This window comes from Boleophthalmus pectinirostris, unplaced genomic scaffold, assembly GCF_026225935.1.
Source record: "Boleophthalmus pectinirostris isolate CB_2022bp ecotype Guang Dong unplaced genomic scaffold, ASM2622593v1 HiC_scaffold_21, whole genome shotgun sequence".
Taxonomy (NCBI): domain Eukaryota; kingdom Metazoa; phylum Chordata; class Actinopteri; order Gobiiformes; family Gobiidae; genus Boleophthalmus; species Boleophthalmus pectinirostris.
The window spans coordinates 36,640,063-36,662,562 of NW_026571175.1; the positions used below are offsets into that span (position 1 = coordinate 36,640,063).

Sequence of the window (22,500 nt, forward strand, 5' to 3'; positions counted from 1 at the left end):
TTTTGTGTCAGAGGCGTGCGCTTTCATTTCAGAATCATCATTTATTGTCTGTATTTTCTCCAGCAGGACAAAATCTCACACTGTAAACCGTGTTACTGTGACAGAGCTGGTTTTACATTTCCTCTGTGGTGGACGAGCTCAGTTTTACACCAGATGCCCTCGCACAAACCGCATTATCCCGACAGGAGCGGGCGCCGTGGGTGTCCTGATTTACCCCGGGACCCGTGGAAACGAGCTCTGAACCTGTGGGCCTCCGGTTACGAGCCGAATGTTTCCAAACGCACCGTTGTCTCATCAGTCAGTGTAAATTATAACAGCAGGGGGTGAGGGGGATTGAGTTTCAGTTTAACAAACCAAACAAACCACCAGAAACGTGACAAAACGAGTCTGTAAACGTGAAATACGACTTTACATTTTTATTTTAAAGATTACGCTGCATGTTGGCTCAAGTTTAGTATTTTTTTGCATTATTATTATTATATTATTATTATTATTATTATTATTATTATATTATTATTATTATTATATTTATTTTTTTAATATATAATTAAAATTTTTGAGGGAGTGGATTATTATTATTATTATTATTATTATTATTATTATTTTTTTAAATTATTTTTTTATTTTATTTATAATTTTCATTTTTGAGAGAGTGAATTATTATTATTATTATTTTTCTTTCTCCAGTAGAGGGAGACTTTGTCCTTATAACTTCACTTTTTCGTTCTTCTTCTTTAATTAGTTTATGCGTGGCAGCGCCATCTAGCGCCTCCACCTGTGAGCGCAAGACAATTAGTAACGGTTTTGGAGGTGTTAAGACCAAAACGAACCTGTAAAATCTTGGGAAACCCTGGGCAAACCATAATCTGTAAGTTACATGTGATTAAATGATATTTTCTGTGTTAGTTGATGGGATATTTTTATGTTTAATATAAGTATAAAAACGTTTTTGGTTCTGTTAACTGTTATATGCTAGCCAGACATTCTGTACATGTTAATATTGAAGTATTTCTTGTATCTGTTTTACAGTTTTACAAAGAGGATAAATGGTCTTCTTGAGACATAAAGCCGCATCCTGTCTTTTCTGGGACCATTTTGATGTTAAGCTCGCTGCCTAGGCTTAGGTTTGGAAACACTTAAAGGTTGTATGGAGGATTTTTTTTTGTTTCAAACTGTCAGTTGAAGATTAAAATACCATTACAGAGACGCAGCAGCTTTGTAATTATGATGACCAAAAAAAAAGAACGAAAATCTATCAACTGTGGACGTAGTGAGGCCAGATAAACATCAGCCAATAGAAAACGAGGCTCCCTCATTTTCTATTGGCTGTTGGGTTGTCAATCAAACTCCCTAGTATAACTGACTCGTCGGAGCGCGGGGATTACGTGGTTTACGCAGCGGTTCTTAGAGGCTTTTTCGAACTGTCGCTTCCTCGCATTTCGCACAAAGTTTGTCGCGACGGCGGACGAGAATCCACGACCGGTTCGCCGCAAAAGAAAGTCCGTTTTTGAGGTCGCTGAAAAAAGAAGAGAAGAGGAAAAGGAGCAAAGCCAAACTGAGGTGATTCTTGGAGATCTCGTCCAGCGATGGCGCGACCGAAGCAGACGAAGGGTCTAAAAACTGACGCGTCGGTCGCTGAATTACTTCTAGACAGGAAACTTCAACAGTAATTCTGAATGCGCACAAGGACTGTCGCTGTATTTCTCTTCCCTTAAAAAAAAATCCTCTATACAACCTTTAACTGATGGCAGAAGATTAATATCTCCAAAACTATTTGCAGCACAAACGACTGACATAGTTTTGGTGTAGGTTTGTGTTCGATGGGGGCGACTCCCGCGGACCAGATGACGCCGACGCTATTTACAGAAACAACAAACGACGCAGCAAATATATTCATCGCACTTTCCTCCGAGTGTAAGTGTTTTCCTCGAGGACTGAACTCTCCGTGTCACATCCTCCTGCGTCAAACCAGATCCGAGCTCACACCAGACGCACACTGTCAGAGTTCACAGTCAACACGAGGAGCCGGCGAAAAACACACACACACACACACAACACACACACACACACACAACACACACACACACACACACACACAACACACACAGACACACACACAAAAGCTTGGCCAAAATGTAAGATATAAACACTTAAATCTATCAGAAAATGACTTAAAAATCGTCAAAATATCTGTCCATGAAGCATTTCACTTGATGTATTTTACTAGACCTGAAATAGACCTAAAAATAGACCTGGTTTAGTCCTGGTTTAGTCCTAGTTTAGTCCTGGTTTAGACCTGGTTTAGACCTGGTTTAGACCTGGTTTAGTCCTGGTTTAGACCTGGTTTTAGTCCTGGTTTAGTCCTGGTTTAGACCTAGTTTAGTCCTAGTTTAGTCCTGGTTTAGACCTGGTTTAGTCCTGGTTTAGTCCTGGTTTAGACCTAGTTTAGACCTGGTTTAGACCTGGTTTAGTCCTGGTTTAGTCCTGATTTAGACCTGGTTTAGTCCTAGTTTAGTCCTGGTTTAGACCTGGTTTAGACCTGGTTTAGTCCTGGTTTAGTCCTGGTTTAGACCTGGTTTAGTCCTGGTTTAGTCCTGGTTTAGTCCTGGTTTAGTCCTAGTTTAGTCCTAGTTTAGACCTGGTTTAGACCTGGTTTAGACCTTAGTTTAGTCCTAGTTTAGTCCTGGTTTAGACCTGGTTTAGACCTAGTTTAGTCCTAGTTTAGTCCTGGTTTAGACCTGGTTTAGACCTGGTTTAGTCCTGGTTTAGTCCTAGTTTAGTCCTGGTTTAGTTTAGACCTGGTTTTAGTTTAGACCTGGTTTAGACCTGGTTTAGTCCTGGTTTAGACCTGGTTTAGTCCTGGTTTAGTCCTGGTGTGTGTGTTTTATAATGTGATACTCTGTGATATTTTCGTTGATCAGTTGAAGTCGTTTTAAATGTGCTGTAGAAATAAACTTGAATTGAAATTCAGTGAAAGTTTTGGAAAAGTCCCCCCCCCCGAAAACAGTTCAGTCCTGGTTCAGTCCGTTATCCGTTTTTATTTCCATTTTTCATTTAAACACAAAATCCAAAACTGAAAACAAAAAAAACAAATCATTAGCTGTTCTTTTCATTTTGGTTTTAGAGACAAATAATGAAGATTTTATTTTATTTTTTTTTTTCGTTTTCTTATTTTCGGTTTTTATTTTGAAAAACGAATGAACGAATGACACACGGATTAAAACACCCTGCTCCTGTTTTCTCCTGTTGGTCTCAAACTTCAGTAAGATTTAAAGAAGAACTCTGTCACATCAGCAGTTGTGTGTGTTTATAACTGTCTGTATATGTGTGTGTGTGTGTGTGTGTGTGTGTGTGTGTGCGTGTGTGCGTGTGTGTGTGTGTGTGTGTGTGTGTGTATAAGTGCCTGGACTGGTTTAGGTCGTACCTCTCGTCCTTCATTGTAAGGCAGGGGGACTCCACCTCGTCATCCCCCCCTCTTCTTAGTGGAGTCCCCCAGGGTTCAATCCTGGGGCCTATGCTTTTTGCACTTTATCTGCTCCCACTTGGAGAAATTTTTAAAAGACATGGCCTGTCTAATCATTTTATTGCAGATGATTGCCAAATTTATTTACCCATTGGCAAAAAGGATGACTGCCCCCTGACACCCCTGCTCGACTCTATCGGACGTCAAGACTTGGTTGGCCCAAAACTTTTTGAAACTGAATGAAGATAAGACTGAGGTGATACTGTTTGGGGCCAACAGTTCCCTCACTAATGTGGGATTCCTCAAAAATTATGTTTGTCCCACAGTCACCAACCTCGGCGTCATCTTAGACAATGATTTTAAAATTGATAAACAGATTAACAATGTTTTAAAATCAAGTTTTTATCATTTGCGACTTTTATCTAAAGTTAAACCTTTTTTATCTTTTAAACTATTTGAACAAGTTATGCACAGTTTTATTTCATCACGCCTGGACGACTGTAACGCACTTTATTCCGGCATTTCGCAAAACGCACTTTACCGACTATCAATCAATCAATCAAAACTTTATTTATAAAGCACTTTTCATACAAAAATGTAACACAAAGTGCTTTACACAGATTAAAAACAATCCCACATTTCCACCCAACCACCAACCCAACCCCCACAGCTGCCCGACTCGACACAACCAAACATCACAGACACCCAAACCCCCAACCCCCCCCCCCCACACACACACACACATTAACCATAGTAAAATGTGAGGCTGAATACAGGCGACTACAGTTCGTCCAAAACTCTGCAGCGCGACTTTTAACAGGAACAAAAAGGAGAGAAGAGCACATCACCCCAATCCTCACGTCTTTGCACTCGCTTCCTGTTAATTTTAGAATTGATTTTAGGATCTTATTGTTTGTTTTTAAAGCTTTGAATGGACTGGCTCCACAGTACGTCTCGGACCTCATCCAAATTTATACCCCTGCGCTCTGAGGTCCGAGGTCCAGCTCCAGCTCAGGGCCTAAGACGAGACTTAAAACCAGAGGGGACAGGAGCTTTCTCTGTGGTCGACCCTAAACTCTGGAACGATCTGCCGCTTCACGTTGGAGCAGCTCCACAGTGGAGAGTTTTAAATCTCGTCTGAAGACCCACTTTTATTCTCTGGCTTTTAACACCGCGTGAGTTGTGTGATCCTCTGTGTCTTTTATTTATTTTTATGTGTTTTTATTGGTTTTACTGATTTAATTTATTTATTGGTTTATTTATTTCTATTCTACGATTTAGTTTTTATTTTTATTTGACTGGTTTTATTACTTTAAGACTAGTATTATTTTAGTAGTTTACTTTATCATCTTATTGTTGTTATTTTTTATGTATTTGTGCAGCACTTTGGAAACAGTTTGTTTGTGAAATGTGCTATAGAAATAAAGTGGATTGGATTGAAGTGTGTGTGTGATCTGGAGCTCAGATCTGTTAAAGAGACGCTCATTCCTCTTCTCTCCTCCGCTCTCATCCATCTCTCGTCTCGTCTGTGTGTGTGTGATATTTCACGCAGACTCGGGGCAGATCTCTCGCTGACAGCACAGGTGAGACGAGCACAACAACCACAATATGTCAGCGGAGGAGAACGTGGAAGGAGAACGTCTGAGGCTAATGCAGGGGAGGTCCTGTCAAACTGCAGCGTGATTCATCAGACGGTTTCACTTGGTAGAAACGGTGTGACCTCGCAGCATTAGGATTTGTTCACTCGACAGTAGACGGGTACTTTTTATCATTTAACCAATCGCTGTTATCTGGTCGTGACGTATGTAATGCTCCGCTAACAGGTCTAACTGGTACATTAAGCTTTTCCCAAATCCCACAGGAAGAAGAACAATAACGTCTTTCCCCTAAAATGTCTAAAATTCACCAAACATTCTCTTTGTTCCGGCTTTAAATCCACGAGCTCAGGAATCGTTGATAACACAGAATGTCTGTCTCTTTGCTGATTGGCTGGTGCCCGAACTCGCACTTCCGGGGGTTTTGCAAATCGTCTAGTGCAGGCATGTCCAAACTATGGCCCGGGGACCTAAATGCGGCCCTCAGACAATTTTTCCTTGGCTCTCAGACTTCCAGGTGAATTGGCCCAAATGACATTATTATTTGTTTCCCAAGAAATATCAGTCCAAATTTATAACAATGATCTAGAAATTATGACTAGTGTCGTGTTTATTACTCACTGAATAAAAAATATTCAAAAAATATATTAGTAGTACAAAAATTAATTCAATATTTTTTCTTGAGCCTTCACTGAACACCTTGACTCTGAGGTTCCCCTCTGAAAGAAATGCTGTTTGCACAACAAATGTTTGGCTCTTTCATTTACATTTCCAATAAAAGTCACTATACTCTACTGTTTAATTCATTAATTGGTTAATTGGTTTTGCATTGGAACTCAAGCGATTAATCGCAATTAATTTTTTAAAATTTTTGCCCAGCCCTAATTTTAACAGACAGTGAAAATATTGTGTGACTTTAAATTTTGTAAATTTGTCTGTGTCTGTGTTTCGTGTTTTGTAAATTTGTTTGCTCATTTGCAAATGTATTTTACGAAATGTCAATTTGTTTTCAAGATGTAAATGTGTATTTTAAATGTAATTTTGTTTTCAAACTTGTTCATGTGTGTTGTGAAATGTAAAAGTGTGTTTCACTGGCTGCTGTATTATAATGTTGAAGTCTACGGTGTATTTTCTGTCAGTAAACACGTGAGGGTTTGGGACAGACACAAGACTTTTTAAAATAAAACTTGAATTCTTTGCTGAACTAAACAGGTGTTTGCTCTGTATTAATAGTTTTAAAGTGGTGTTGGTGAATGTTTGTGGCGTACGTTCGCTCTGAACAGATCTGTGCTGTGATTCTTTTCCCCTTCTCTGTTCGTGTCTGAGTCGTCAGAGCGTCCGCGAGCACGAGGCGACGGTTTCGTCGGCGTGGCCTTATGTGTCCTGCCTCGTCTTGTTGTTTCCGTGGTTTCGCGGCGTTCGGCTCAGATGACTCATATTTGTGTGGACGGAGGTGACTGGAGCAGTTTGACGAGCGTCACACCTCGGCTCATCAGGCGCTGATCCGAGCTCTTTAACACGAACCAGTGATTACACTTCACTTTACTCAGATTTACTCCGAGAAAATGAGCCCAAACTAAACCGGAGCTGAGCAGAAGAAACAACTGAGAAGGACAGTCGCATATATTTGTTAACTTCCACAGAATGTTGCAATAAATATCAATGTAAACCTATATTGTGAAAATATCGTACGGAGAGATTTATATATCGTCACATCCCCATAGAACAGACACAAGCACTTCTTTAACTGAACTTACTGTGCCAAAAATATGAAAAGGATTAAAATACTGCAGTAATATCATTATCATGACAGAAAAGTAAGTAAGTAAAGTTTATTTAAATAGCAGAAGATACATTCATATTAAAGGTTTTTTAAAAGTATTTACACTATTTAGAGAGTAATGTTGTGTCAAAACCGAACTAATCAAAATCAAAACTTGTTCAAGACCAAAGAGTCCCAAGACCAAGACAACGTCCAATCAAAACCAAATCGAGACTATCTAGTCATTTTCTACATTTTTGGACTATAAGTGTCACTTTTTTCATGATTTGGGTGTTTCCTAATGTCACTCAGAATATCACTCAGAAACCGTAGGATGACGTCAAGTGACCTACAAAAAGAATGGCACACGGCAGCTGGGGTGAAGTGCACAGCAAGAACTGTTCAAAACAGGCTCCTAGGAGCAGGACTCAAGTCGTGTAAAGTTAGAAAAAAACTCTTCATCAATGAGAAGCAAAGAAGAGCCAGGCTGAAGTTTGTAAAAAACAATAATGATTGGACCGTCGAGGACTGGAGTAAGATCATCTTCTCTGATGAGTTCAATTTTGAGCTTTGCCCAACACCTGGTCGTCTGATGGTTAGACAGAGACCTGAAGAGAACTACAAACCACAGTGTCTTCATCTACTGTGAAATTTGGCGGAGGATTGGTGATGATCTGAGGACGCTTCAGCAACGCTGGAATTGGGCAGATTCGTCTTTGTGAAAGACGCATGAATCAAGTCACATACAAAGTTATCTTGGAAGAAACTTGCTTCCTTCTGCTCTGACAATGTTCCCCGACTCTGAGGATTGTTTTGTCCAGCAGGATAATGCTCCATGCCACACAGCTCGGTCAGTCAAGGTCTGGATGAAGGACCAGATCAAGACCTTGTCATGGTCCAATCTCCAGACCTGAACCCCACTGGAAACCTCTGAAATGTGATCAAGAGGAAGATGGATGGTCACAAGCATCAAACAAAACTGAGCTACTTGAATTCTTGTTCCAGGACTGGAATAAAGTCGCCCAAGAACAATGTGAGACTGGAGGAGATCATGCCAAGACACATGAAAGCTGTGATTAAAATCAGGTTTATTCCACCAAATATTGATTTCTGAATTCTTCCTAAAATGAATATGATTTTCTTTTCTTCGCATTATTTGAGGTCTGAAAACATTGCATCTTTTTTTGTTATTTTGACCATTTGTCATTTTCTGCAAATAAACGCTCTAAATGACAATATTTTTATTTGGAATTTGGGAGAAACGTTGTCAGTAGTTTATAGAATAAAACAAAATTTTTAAGTTTACTCAAACACATATCGTATTTTCCGCACTATAGTTTGCTCTGGATTATGAGGCGCAAATTTTTTTTTTTAAATCCCTCCCGTGCCCCCAAAAAATAATGAAAAGCAATCAACAGAAAGGTGGAGCCAAACAGAACAAAAAGGTGCGACACCGGGCCAACCCCGTACAGGCCCGGAGAAGCTGGTGCCAGCGCCTGTAACTAAAGACAAGAAAAAACACAAACAAACCTGAACCCAAAAAAAACCCAAAACCACTGTCAGGGCGTGAGCAAGGAGTCCGGAGCGCAAGGTGAGCGGGAATGGGCGGAGCAAGGTGCACGGAGTGGAGGAGCAGAGAGAGAGAGAGACAAACAGCCGTATTTATAGGCTCCGCACAGCCAAGCAAAAACATTCGAGTACCGAATATAGTCGTCCACAAAGGTCAGAAATGGGAAAAGCCGACAGAACAACGCCGTAAAAAGTGGATTACAAACCTGTTTGCGGTCGGGAGGAGCAGAATTCACTAATGCTCGTGTCTGCAGTGAACACTTCAACAAAGGTTTGTTACAAAGATAAACTGTTTTTTGTGGTTTACCTAAACATAAACGAATCATTAACGACTAACGACGTTTGTTGACATTAAATAGTTCAGATAGAGGTCACTGCCGATACACTGCAGTTTTTCCCATAACGTCTATACACATAAAATAAGAGAAACACTCACCCCGGCCAAGACCAAACCATAATCATCATTTAGGCGTTTTTCACCAAAGTTGAGGATCCATCCACTGACAAAAAAAGTTCTATGCCTCCAAACTTTTGTACTTTGCCTTCATCTGTTGTCTGGTGTAGAACGACGTCTGAAGAGCTAAATAGTTGGTGATCTCCTCTGCCTCGATTGTCGGCAAATCTTTTACTTGGGTTGAAAATTCTCTCATTTTCAATAAGATCAGGGTCACGCCCAATATATTTGTCGACTAACTGCTCGTACTTTTGCCTCGTTACTGGCTCTAAATCCTGACAATAAGAACTCTTCTCCATATCTGTGTTCTCCAGAGCCGTGTTTGTCGTGTTTGTCTTCACTTCCTGCCCTCCACCTGAAATTCGCGCATCATCGTGATCACGTGACTGAAACCCTCCTATTGGAAATGTGAATGACCTCGTAAAAACATCTGATTTCACAAAAAAAATCTGAATTGAGCATTAAGCCCTTCAGTCTGAACGTAGCCTTAGTTTAGTGCACAGGTGTCAAACATAAGGCCCGGGGGCCAGATCCGGCCCTCCAAGACCGTTAATGTGGCCCTTGGCTGATTTTCTACTAAAATATTTTAATGATATTTTCTATAAAAATCTTGTTAATTTTCTGTGGTGTTTATCACAGCAGCGTCTCCAGCGTCTCTGTACGTGGCCCCTCCCACCAGAGCAACACAAATGAAGACTTGTCTCTTTCCAAACGCTCTTAAAGGACGATCGTTTTGACTGTTGACCGTGACACCCTCATCAGAAAAATGTCCAACATGAGAAAAGTGGAGCCGAGTGCAGGATTTTACAACAAAAATGGACTTATTCCTGTTTACAGACAAGTTCATGTTAAAACATTGTGTTGAAATTGAATTTTTCTTAAAGTTTCAGGTTGTTCATAATATTATAATAAGAAAGAGTTCATCAATTAAAAAAGATTTCTGTAATAGATTTGCGTTTCTCTGCACAAATATTTGAACTTATTGTTATTTTTGGGGTTTATATGACATGAGTTTTCTGATCCGGCCCCTTTGGGATCAAAGTCGGTTGGATACGGCCCCCGGACCAAAATGAGTTTGACACCTGTGGTTTAGAGTATTTTCTTTATATTTTAGCGTGTTTTGTTAATTTACCTTTACATTCCTGTTAATTAAACATTATTTAATTTATTCCATTTTACATCTTGGTAATTTTTTTGTTACTTCCCTCAGCCCGAGCGAGCCGGGTCGTAACAAAACGGTGCAACTTATAGTCCAAAAAAATACAGTAAACATAAAGGTTAAAGGTGAAGTCAAAAGAGCAGCAGCAGGTCTTGTGTTCTGCTCCACACTCAGACCCTCTTCAGCTCTGGCCAGACTTCAGCGTCACCTGTTCAGTTTCCATGTATCAGGTTTTAATGAGCCAGAGCCCAGTATGAACTCACACCTCCGTCTCTCTCCATCTTCTCACCCTCCTCGCTCGTTCTCCTTCTCTCCTTCTCTCGTTCTCACACCTCTCCGCTTCACTCCGCCTTTGCCCTTTTCTCCTTTTCTCCTTTTCTGCTCGTTGTTTTTTTTCCCCCCTATTCCCCCGTCGTGTTTCTGCGTCTCCGCCTTCCATTTCGTCTGCTCATTATCGGAGCGGAGCGGGTGGAATGTCAGGCCTGTTACCGCGGTTACCGTAAGTTCACGCGGCGTCGGAGCGAAGAGGAGAAGAAGAACACGGGGGGATTACAGACGTACTAAAGAGTCGTTTGCTCCGGAGCGGACGAGAAACGAACCGGAGCGGACGACGAGTGTGAGATGAACAGTCTGAGAGGGAGAAGGTCATTCTAGTTTAGTTTAGTCCTGGTTTAGTCCTGGTTTAGTCCTGGTTTAGTCCTGGTTCCTCCTCAGTGTACTTGTGTGTATAAACTGTAATACTTCTAGTACTTGTGTGTATAAACTGTAATACTTCTAGTACTTGTGTGTATAAACTGTAATACTTCTAGTACTTGTGTGTATAAACTGTAATACTTCTAGTACTTGTGTGTATAAACTGTGGTCTTTTATCACAGACACAGGAGTAAAAAAAACGGGTCATTAGTGTTTGTTTGAATAAGCAGAGAGGGTTCAGCGAGTCTGTGTTCTGGAGTGTCTGCACTCCGCCTCAGGTCCACCCCGGTCCGCCTCAGGTCCACCCCGGGTCCGCCTCAGGTCCACCCCGGGTCCGCCTCAGGTCAGGCTCTGGTCCCACACACAAATACTTCAGGAGGGAGTAACTTTAAAATCCATCTCTCCGATCTCAAGATGGAGCCTCATGCCACTGCCCACCGAGTCTCTGCACCAGAGTCTCCACACCGAGTCTAGAGTCTCCGCCCCGAGTCTCCGCACCGAGTCTCCACACCGAGTCTCCACACCGAGTCTCCACACCGAGTCTAGAGTCTTTACCCTGAGTCTCCACATTGAGTCTCTGCACTGAGGGGGAGTAATAATATTAATGGAAACAAAATTCAATTAGAGCCATTTGACCGCAGGTTTACTCAATGTCACGGCCTCACACACACACACACACACACACACACACACACACACATCCACCGTCTGCAACACAAACACACACACAACACACACAAACACACACAAACACAAGACAAATAAATCCTTTTGTGGAATGAGCTCTGAGAATCTGGACAAACGATCAGATAATCCTGCAGGACTCCACACGTCTCCGTCAGGGGGAGGAGGAGACACATCCACACGGAGACGGTGGCGGAGGAGGCGGCGGTGGAGGAGGTGGCGTTCGTTCCCTCACACGAGCAGATCTTAAGCGGCTCAGGTGGAGTCGTGTGATCCGTCCGTATAAACCACCTGCCTCTCGGGCGCAGATAAGGAGCGACCGCGGCGAAGGAGCTCGGGGCGTTTCGTGCGGGAGAACGAGCGGCCGCAGAATGTTACAGGGACTCGATTGGATTGGCGAAAAGCCCGCGGCCCCTAAATCGATGTAAGCTCCCGGCGCTTTTGTGTTTCCCCCACATTGTCCGCGACGAGACGCTGGTGTGTGCGGCAAAAAACGGATATGAAGAAAAACACCTGGATAACTTTTGGCATCGGAAGGAGTTAGAAAAACAAGAAATGTCACATAACAACGGATTTGCCCAACTGTAAATTTCAAATATTAGACTCAGTCCTGGTTTAGTCCTGGTGTAGTCCTGTTTATTGTCCCTAGTTTAGTCCCTGGTTTATTCCTGGTTCAGTTTTGGTTTAGTCTTTGTTTAGTCCTGGTGTAGTCCTGGTTTAGTCCTGGTTTAGTCCTGGTTTAGCCTTAGTTTAGACCTGATTTAGACCTGATGTAGTCCTGGTTTAGTCTAAGTTTAGTCCTGGTTTAGTCTAAGTTTAGTCCTGGTTTAGTCCTGGTTTGGTCCTGGTTTGGTCCTGGTTTAGTCCTGGTTCAGTCCTGGTTTCCTGGTTTAGTCCTGGTTTAGTCCTGATTTAGTCCTGATTTAGCCTTAGTTTAGACCTGATTTAGACCAGATGTAGTCCTGGTTTAGTCTAAGTTTTGTCCTGGTTTAGTCCTGGTTCAGTCCTGGTTTAGACCTGGTCCAGTCCTGCTTCAGTCCTGGTTTAGTCCTGGTTTAGTCTAAGTTCACTCCTGGTTTAGTCCCTGGTTCAGTCCTGGTTTAGTCCTCGTTTAGTCCCTGGTTCAGTCCTGGTTTAGTCCTGGTCCAGCTGTAAAATTCAAATATTGTTAAAAAATAAAAATAAAAACTACAAAAAAAACACTGATAAAAAGCTGTTTTGTTGTAAATTATCTAAGCGAGATGGAAAATGTTGGGAAAGAAAATATATTTAAGGATAATTTTGTATTTCTTGTTAAAGTAATTAAAGTATTACTATTGTTGATTCTCCTGGAGCAGTGCCCAGGAGAATCAAATTATTATTTTATTTTTTATGGTTTTAAACAGATTTATTAGTATTTTTGGTCTTATTTGATTGGACTGGAGGAGTTAAAAAGAGCTTTTTTTAACGTTCCAATTTGACCGTAAAACACCAAATAAAAGCCGAGGCGTTTAATTGTTTCAGTCACTTAACAGACCAGGCTTTTATTTGAGACCAGGCCGTAGTTTGGGGCAGAGATGAATTCTTCCCTCACAAAAACCCATCAAAACTGGGAAAACATGGTCCTCAAATTATTTTAACCAGTGTGACGATAATTTACAGTTTTTACGGCCTCAGAGGTACGATGGGCTGAGCGGACTGACTTTGTCCCTGGTTTAGTCCCTGGTTTAGTCCCTGGTTTAGTCCTGGCTCTGTTCTGGTTTAGATCTGATGTAGTCCTGGTTTAGACTTCGTATAGTCCTGGTTTAGTCCTGATTTAGACCTGATGTAATCCTGGTTTAGTTTTGGTTTAGTCCAGTTTATCGTCCCAAATTTAGTCCTGGTTCAGTCCTGGTTTAGTCCTGGTTTAGTCTTAGTTTAGTCCTGGTTTAGTCTTAGTTTAGTCCTGGTTTAGTCTTAGTTTAGTCCTGGTTTAGTCTTAGTTTAGTCCTGGTTTAGTCTTAGTTTAGTCCTGGTTTGGTCTTAGTTTAGTCCTGGTTCAGTCCTGGTTTAGTCCTGGTTTAGTCCTGGTTTAGTCCTGGTTCAGTCTTAGTTTAGTCCTGGTTTAGTCCTGGTTTAGTCTTAGTTTAGTCCTGGTTCAGTCCTGGTTCAGTCCTGGTTTAGTCCTGGTTTAGTCCTAGTTTAGTCCTGGTTTAGTCTTAGTTTAGTCCTGGTTTAGTCCTGGTTAGTCCTTAGTTTAGTCCTGGTTTAGTCCTGGTTTAGTCTTAGTTTAGTCCTGGTTCAGTCCTGGTTCAGTCCTGCTTTAGTCCGACTGAAACCTGAATGGATGAAATGTGAAACGTCCTCGGACTTGTTTTTGGCGACTTATAACATGTCAGAAACCTAAAAAAAGAAAAATAAATTTCTCTTAAAACCTCAGTTAAAACGATGAAACCTGTAACATTGAACATTGTGAGTTTCAGCTCCGTCCCGACGACTTTTATTCTTTATGAAACATGTTTTATGGCCTGTTCACTTTGGTTCTTTATGTTTCTTTATGGGCTCTATTTTAATATTTTAATCGTTAGACAGACTCCACTAGAGCCATCACCATAAAACTGGACTTTACACACACAAGAGGGATTTGGACAGGACTGTGTGTGTGTGTATGTCTATGTGTGTGTGTGTGTGTCTGTGTCTGTGTGTGTGTGTGTGTCTATGTGTGTGTGTGTGTGTGTGTGTGTGTGTGTGTGTGTGTGTGTGTGTGTGTGTGTGTGTGTGTGTGTGTGTGTGTGTGTGTGTGTGTGTGTGTGTGTGTGTGTGTGTGTGTCTGTGTGTGTGTGTGTGTGTGTGTGTGTGTGTGTGTCTATGTGTGTGTGTGTGTGTGTGTGTGTCGTGTGTGTGTGTGTGTGTGTGTGTGTGTGTGTGTGTGTGTGTGTGTGTGTGTGTGTCTAGTGTGTGTGTGTGTGTGTGTGTGTGTGTGTGTGTGTGTGTGTGTGTGTGTGTGTGTGTCTATGTGTGTGTGTGTGTGTGTGTGTGTGTGTGTGTGTGTGTGTGTCTGTGTGTGTGTGTGTGTGTATGTGTGTGTGTGTGTGTGTGTGTGTGTGTGTGTGTGTCTATGTCTGTGTGTGTGTCTGTGTGTGTGTGTGCGTGTGTGTGTGTCTATGTGTGTGTGTATGTGTGTGTGTGTCTATGTGTGTGTGTGTGTGTGTCTATGTGTGTGTGTCTGTGTGTGTGTGTGTGTGTGTGTGTGTGTATGTGTGTGTGTGTGTGTGTGTGTCTGTGTCTGTGTGTGTGTGTGTGTCTATGTGTGTGTGTGTGTGTGTGTGTGTGTGTGTGTGTGTGTGTCTGTGTGTGTGTGTGTGTGTGTGTGTGTGTGTGTGTCTATGTGTGTGTGTGTGTGTGTGTGTGTGTGTGTGTGTGTGTGTGTGTGTGTCTATGTGTGTGTGTGTGTGTGGTGTGTGTGTGTGTGTGTGTCTGTGTGTGTGTGTGTGTGTGTGTGTGTGTGTGTGTGTGTGTCTATGTGTGTGTGTGTGTGTGTGTGTGTGTGTGTGTCTATGTGTGTGTGTGTGTGTGTGTGTGTGTGTGTGTGTGTGTGTGTGTGTGTCTGTGTGTGTGTGTGTGTGTGTGTGTGTGTGTGTGTGTGTGTGTGTGTGTGTGTGTGTGTGTGTGTGTGTGTGTGTGTGTGTGTGTCTGTGTGTGTGTGTGTGTGTGTGTGTGTGTGTGTGTGTGTGTGTGTGTGTCTGTGTGTGTGTGTGTCTGTGTGTGTGTGTGTGTGTGTGTGTGTGTGTGTGTGTGTGTGTGTGTGTGTGTGTGTGTGTGTGTGTGTGTGTGTGTGTGTCTGTGTGTGTGTGTGTGTGTGTGTGTGTGTGTGTGTGTGTGTGTGTGTGTATGTGTGTGTGTGTGTGTGTGTGTGTGTGTGTGTGTGTGTGTGTGTGTGTGTGTGTGTGTGTGTGTGTGTGTCTGTGTGTGTGTGTGTGTGTGTGTGTGTGTGTGTGTGTGTGTGTGTGTGTGTGTGTGTGTGTGTGTGTGTGTGTCTGTGTGTGTGTGTGTGTGTGTGTGTGTGTGTGTGTGTGTGTGTGTGTGTGTGTGTATGTGTGTGTGTGTGTGTGTGTGTGTGTGTGTGTGTGTGTGTGTGTGTGTGTGTGTGTGTGTGTGTGTGTGTGTGTGTGTGTGTGTGTGTGTGTGTGTGTGTGTGTGTGTGTGTGTGTGTGTGTGTGTGTGTGAGGCTGCTGATGTGATTAGACGATTGAGCCTCTTTGGATGTTCAGTAAAGGCAGAGTTTTCCTCGGGGCTGAGATGAGTTCTGGTTGAACGCTGCAGCTCGGGTCCTGACTCGAACCAGGAAGTACGAGCACATGTGTCCTGTGCTCAGGTCTCTGCTCTGGCTCCTGTGGCTCCTGTGGCTCAGAGACTTTAAAGTGGCTTTAAAGTGGCTCTGCTTGTACAAGTGTCTCCATGGCCGAGCACCAAAGTCCATCTGTGACGTGTTAGTGTCATATGAACCATCTGCACTCTGAGGAGTCTGAGGGGGGTAAAGTCGACTGTTTTCTGGGGTGTACGAAAAAATGTATTCTTAATTTTGCATTCAAGATGCTTTCGGAACCATTTTTAAAAAAGTTCCATTTACTGTTCTCATGGTTTAAAAATTAAACAGTCGTCCTTCGTAATGTAATATTCTTTTCCAAATTAAGTCCACGTTCAGACTGCAGGGCTTGACGCTGAATTCCAATTTTTTTGTGAAATCCGATGTTTTTTCGAGGTCGTTCACATTTCCAATCAAATGTGACTTGTATTCGATCTGTGTGAACAGTAAACGGTCCAAAAGTGTCCCGCATGTGCACTGGAGACACGACGACGTCAACCGCAGCGAGCGTGCTCTGTGCAAGGTGGGTTAAGTGTCTTGCCCAAGGACACAACAACAGCATTCATCTGTGGGAGCTGGAATCACATCAGCCAACCTGTGGGTCTGTGGATCTGACGGCTCAACCTGTGATGTTTATGTCGAGAGCTGGAATTGAACCGCCGACCTTCAGATCAGTGGGCGAATGCTCTACCAAAACGCTGTCGGAACGATTTTTTAAAAGTTCCATTCACTGTTCTCATGGTTTCAATATTAAATCAATTGAATTTCATCCAGTTTTGTTCTCGTGAATGTGTCCACCAGAATATTACCAGTGTTGTGGAGTAACAGATTACATGAAACAGAGTTATGTAATCAGAGTACAAATGATGAGTAACTGTATTCAGTTACAGTTACTGTTTCAGTGAGTGGTAATTGGATTACAGTTACTTTGTTGAAATAAATGGATTACACAGAGGGATTTTTCTGTTTTCACATTTTGGGCTATTCCCTTTGTTTTTTTGTTTTTTTTTTTTTTTTGTCTGGTAATTCCACTCATTGCCGGACACTAAACCAGGACTAAACCAGGACTAAAACCAAGTCTAAAACCAGGTCTAAACCCAGGTTCAAACCAGGACTAAACCAGGACTAAACAGGTCTAAACTAGGACTAAAACAGGATAATAATAATAATATTTTTTAAATGGTTCAGTAAAGACTCTGCCTTTTTATTTTCTTTTATCAGACAAAACTTCTTATGTGAAGATTTCCTCGTCTTTGTTTCTCTACAGCAAATCAAGTAATCCAAAGTATTCAGATTACATTACTCACTTTAAGTAATTTAATGGATTACGTTACAAACTACATTTTGGGGTTTGTAATCTGTAATCTGTAATCTGTAGGGGATTACATTTTAAAAACAACCTTCACAACACTGAATATTACAAGGAACTACTGATTAATCACAAGATATCGTTCCATGAGTTCCATATTCAAAGCATCTCCACCGTCCCTCCTCCTCCTCCTCCCCCTCGTCTCCAGAGCCAAACACACTGGCTCTGGCTGAGTCTGGATCGTCCTGGCACTCGGCGCCGGTGGTTTGGCGTCGTGCCGGGGCCTGCTGTCTGTTACTCTGTTACATGGACGAGGACTTTGGTGAAGCTCCTGCACCTGTTTCTGTCTGTCCAGGGTCAAACACGGCGACGCTTCAGTTATGTTTATCTTTAAATACCGGCTCCTGAATGATTCTTTTTTTTTTTTTTAAGCGTAAATTAAAGGTTGTATAGAGGATTTTCCAAGGAACGAGAAATCCAGCGACTCAAATGTTGTGCATGCATGAAACCACCCCCCCTCCCCCACAGCTCCTACGTAGAAACGCCTCCTCCTTACGTCAGAAAGTACTTATCGCTGCACATGACTTGTAAACAACTAACTACAGTGTTGGTTAGGCAAGGCGGAGAAGTGAGGAGCGGGGGGAGGGGGGGCGCGGAGATTCTGTGCGCGGAAAAGAAGTGATGAGCAGGAGAAGAACAGAACGGGGAGCGGGGAGAGGAGCAGGACGGGGTGCAGAGAAGGGTGCGAATGAACAAGTTAGTACTACAACACGCAGCTGCAAGCGGACTCTTTCTTTGCATTGAAAATTACGTTTTCAGACATAGGATATCGCATTCGTGTCCTGAAAAACGTTTGTCTAGCTCTTGGAAATAAAATAAAGTACGTTTTCATAATAAGCAGAAGTTTCCTGTCCAGGAGTAATTTGTGGACCAGTGGTTCAGTCTTTAGACCCTTCGTCTGCTTCAGTCGCGCCATCGCTGGAATGAATCTACAAGAATCACCTTAGTTTGGCTTCGCTGCTTTTCCCCTTGTCTTCTTCTTTCAGCGACCTCAAAAACGGACTTTCTTTTGCGGCGAACTGCTCCTGGATTCTTGTCGCCATCGCAACAAACTTTGTGCGAACTGCGAGGAAGATATAGGTCAAAAAAAAGCCGCTAAGAACTGTTGCGTTGGTGGAGTAAACAGCGTCTGTGCGTCTTGCGTCTGTGGACTGCGTGACAGGCGTACGTAAACCACGTACCGGCGGCGCAGGCAAGTCAGTTACACTAGAAACGTAGGGAGTTTGATTGACAGCCTGTCAGCTCACAGATAACGAGGCAGTGTCGTTATCTATTGGCAAATGTTTAGCCCCACCACGTCCAGAGTTGATGAATTTTTATTCTCTTTTTTTTGGTCATCATAATTACAAGGCTACTGCATCTATAATCTATCATTGACAATTTGAAACAAAAAAGAAATCCTCCATACAACCTTTAATGGACAGTATTATTCAGAAAATATTTGTGATTCTTGAATTACAAATATAAAACTGTGTGAATTCAGATTTTAAAACATAAGGATTATATGATGTTCAGTTATTACACTCTGCTCCACCTTGTGATGTCATGTGGTGATTCTGTCAGATGCTTTTCTCCATGGAGATGTTATTGGTTTGTCTGGAAGGTTTCACAGTATGGCATTAAACCTTTCTATCTTCATGGATAGGGTGACCAGATTTTCAAAATAAAACACTGAGACGCTCTCGGTTTGTGGTGGTTGGTAAAAACAAAACTGTGAAACAACTGCGCAAGTAAGGAACATTTTTCTGCACAAATGTGAGTCAGTATCGTCGCGTTTTAGTCAAACATGTGAATGAAACAAAACACAACTCCAGGTCTGTTTTTGAGGAGGAAACTACATAAAAACATGACTTAAAGCCTTTAATAGTAAACGCTGCATATCAGTTGATTACCGTATTTTTCGGACTATAAGGCTGCGTTCAGCGTGCAAAAACCAGTCTAAATTTGTGTTCCAGTGTCGGCACAAAACAGGTCTACAGCATAGAGCGGATCTACAGAACAGACCTACTGCCACATTTGGCTGAAGTTTGTCTAACAAAAGTGACAAATGCATCTGTGTTTGTCACGATGTGCGTTTGGTTTGGTAAACGTGCAGAGGCTGGTAAATATCACTGCAAAACCAGAAAAGAATGAAACTCCAGTTTGGAACTTTAAAAAACAGGTTTAAAAATCTTCCTTCACTTTTTTCACAGTTTTGTGTAAAGTGCCAGAGGAAGTTCTCTTAAAGAAGAGGTTCTCAAACTGTGGGTGAGGGTCCAAAAAAGGGCCACAGAGTGTTTCAGTGCAGTTTGTTTGGCTTTGTATTAGGTCGATCATTTTGACTTGGTCATTTTGTAAGTAGCTCACATGATGAAAAAGTGTGAACACCCCCTGCAGTAGACTGACTGTATCTCTGTGTTCTAAGTCTCGTCTTTCTCCTCTGGTTCTCTTCATCTCCATGCAGCCCAGCGGCCAACACAATGGAAGAATTAGTATTTTTAGAAGCCTCTTGAGGATTCCCTTCAAACGGCTGCGCAAAGCTACAGGCAAACACACACCGAGTATTTTCATATTTGCAAACATTAAAAAAAATGAGAAAAAAAAAGCTGCACTGTGACTCCCGAGACGAGCATGTATCAGCATTAGTCTAATATCCACGAGGATGTTTGAGGAGCCGCACAATGCTGCAGAATCTGAGAATTAGACGAGTCTTTGAACTGACGGGAACAGGAGCCGGAGGAGCTGAGCCTCTTAGTCCTGCCCCGAGCTTCTTACCGTAAATAAATAAAGAAAAGAAACGGAAACACATCTGCGCCCGCGGAGATGCTGACCTCGGCGGTTCGGTGAAATGCCGGCGACGGGGAGCAGATGTGGGTCGTCTCGGAGGTGCCCGCACACGGAGGAGCATGGCACAGAGACAAACAGTGTGTGTGTGTGTGTGTGTGTGTGTGTGCACTGTGGAGACTCAAACACACACACTCTGTCATTTAGGGAGAATTAGCCTGGATTAGACTCAAACCTCCAGACTGAAGCTGCGTGGAGAGAATACACGAGCTGCCTGTCTGTTTTCGAGAAGCCTTTAAACGGAGAGGAGTTTGTAGCTCTGGATTTTAAGTAAAGAGACGCTGTGTCGCATAAACAAAGACGCACGAGAATCAGCTGGATCCACTTTTGACACACACAGATTTTATGACATCTAATTTTAAATATGACTCATCCTTAGTGACAAGATTTTCTTTCAGCTCAGTGTTTTACAGGGAGAAAATCAACATCTAAGACTACGTTTATAAGATGACGGTCTGAATAAAAGACGTAAAAGCGGCGTCGCGTCTTCACTTTTTATTCCGCGTTTAGTCGAGCGTTTTCTGGAGGAAATCTGTGTGCATACGGTGACGCCAAAGTGTGTGGAATTCAATCGTGCTAAAGCTTACCAAAGTGCTGAACAATATTTACAGTGAAATAAAACACACACTAAAACAAATCAAGCAGAATTATAATAATGAATAAAATAACAACTGATGTTTAAGTCGAGAGCTGGATTCAAACTGCCAACTTCAGATCGGTGGACAAACGCTCTACCAACCGAGCTTCTGTCGTCCTTAGATCTTATAAAAGTTGTAAAGTGTGAACAGAAGCTGAAGTAAATCCTACCGAGGCGTTTTAAAGCAGCAGCAGCGCGTCACAGCAGGTGTAAATGAGGATTCACGCGGAGCTAAAGGCACAAACACGAGGAGAAACATGAATCATCTCAGCGTATGGAGCGCCACGCCCCCAACACGGCCCTAACACGCCCCCAACGTGGCCCCAACATGCCTCCAACACAGACCCAACATGTCCACAACACACATCCAACACGGCCCTAACACACCAAGACACCCCCAACACGCCTCCAGCACGCCCCCATCATGCCTCCAACACAGGCCCCAACATGTCCACAACACACATCCAACACGGCCCTAACACACCCCAACACACCCCAACACGCCTCCAGCACGGCCCCAAAACTCCCCCAACATGCCTTCAACATGCCTCCAACACACCCCCAACACTCCCTCAACACGCCTCCAAGATGCCCCCAACACGCCTCCAACATTCCCCGAACACACCCCAACACACCTCCAAAACAGCCCTTAACACACTTCCAACACAGCCCCAATTTTCCCTCAACACACCTCCAACACACCTCCAACACACCTCAACAAACACCCAACACAGCCTCCAACACACCTCCAAACACCTCAACACACCCTCCAACACCACTCCAACACGCCTCCAACACACCTCCAACACACCTCCAACACAGCCTCCAACACCCAAAACAGCCCTCAACACACCTCCAACACACCTCCAACACAGCCCTCAACACACCTCCAACACACCTCCAACACACACCTCAACACACCTCCAACACACCTCCAACACAGCCCTCAACACACCTCCAACACACCTCCAACAGCCCTCAACACACCTCCAACACACCTCCAACACAGCCTCAACACACCCCAACACACCTCCAACACGCCTCCACAGCCTCACAGCCCTCCAACACACCTCCAACAGAGCCCCAACCTCAACACCCTCAACACAGGCCTCAACACACCTCAACACACCTCCAACACAGCCCCAATGTGCCTCCAACACAACACAGCCCTCAACACCCTCCAACACACCTCAACACACCTCCAACACACCTCCACAGCTCCAACACATGCCTCCAAGCCTCCAACAGAGCCCTCAACACATCCCTCGACACGCCTCCAAGATGCCTCCAACACAGTCCCAACACACCTCCAACATTCCCCGAACACACCCCCAACACACCCAACACAGCCCTCAACACACCCCCAACACAGCCCCGATTTTCCCTCAACACACCTCCAACACAGCCCCAATTTTCCCTCAACACACCTCCAACACAGCCCCAACATGCCCCAAAACTCTCCCAACACGCCTCCAACACACCTGCAACATGCCCCTAACACAGCCCCAACATTCCCCCGACACTCCCCCATCACGCCTCCTCCCGCGGTCGAGTCCGTACCTTCTTTGCCCAGCAGGAAGTCCAGGAAGTGGTAGGTGTAGGCCACGCCCACTTTGGTCTCCACCTGGGGGCGCCGCAGAGTGGAGTAGATGTTGCCCGGGCTGGTCCTCTCCTCTTTCTTCAGCTTCGGCAGTCGGCAACCCATTTCTGTAAAAAAAAAAAAAAAGAAAGGAGAGAATCAGAAGAGGAAGAGGAGAAGGAGAGGAGGAGAGGTGCTCGTGCATTAGCATTAAAATAGACGTGAGACAGGAAAATCACACATATCCGTGAGAGAAAAAGACACGGAACTGATGAGATTCTAAAAATATGAAAAATGCATTAGCGCTTCCAATTTTGCGAGCCACAGAAAAGTGTAAATACAATTCCACACGTCGGAGCACGAGCTGGAGGCAAGAACACGAGAACACA

At 43.3% G+C, this 22,500-nt stretch overlaps 1 protein-coding gene across 1 annotated transcript in view; it reads right to left on the reverse strand.

Annotated features, from left to right (window-relative positions):
* rftn1a (raftlin, lipid raft linker 1a) overlaps positions 1-22,237 on the reverse strand; it is a 101,963-nt gene extending 79,726 nt beyond the window's left edge. Inside the window, exon 1 of the mRNA XM_055157116.1 lies at positions 22,093-22,237. Coding sequence (XP_055013091.1) covers positions 22,093-22,237 — 145 coding nt within the window. The remainder of the gene's footprint in view (positions 1-22,092) is intronic.
* Between the last annotated feature and the right edge of the window lie 263 nt (positions 22,238-22,500).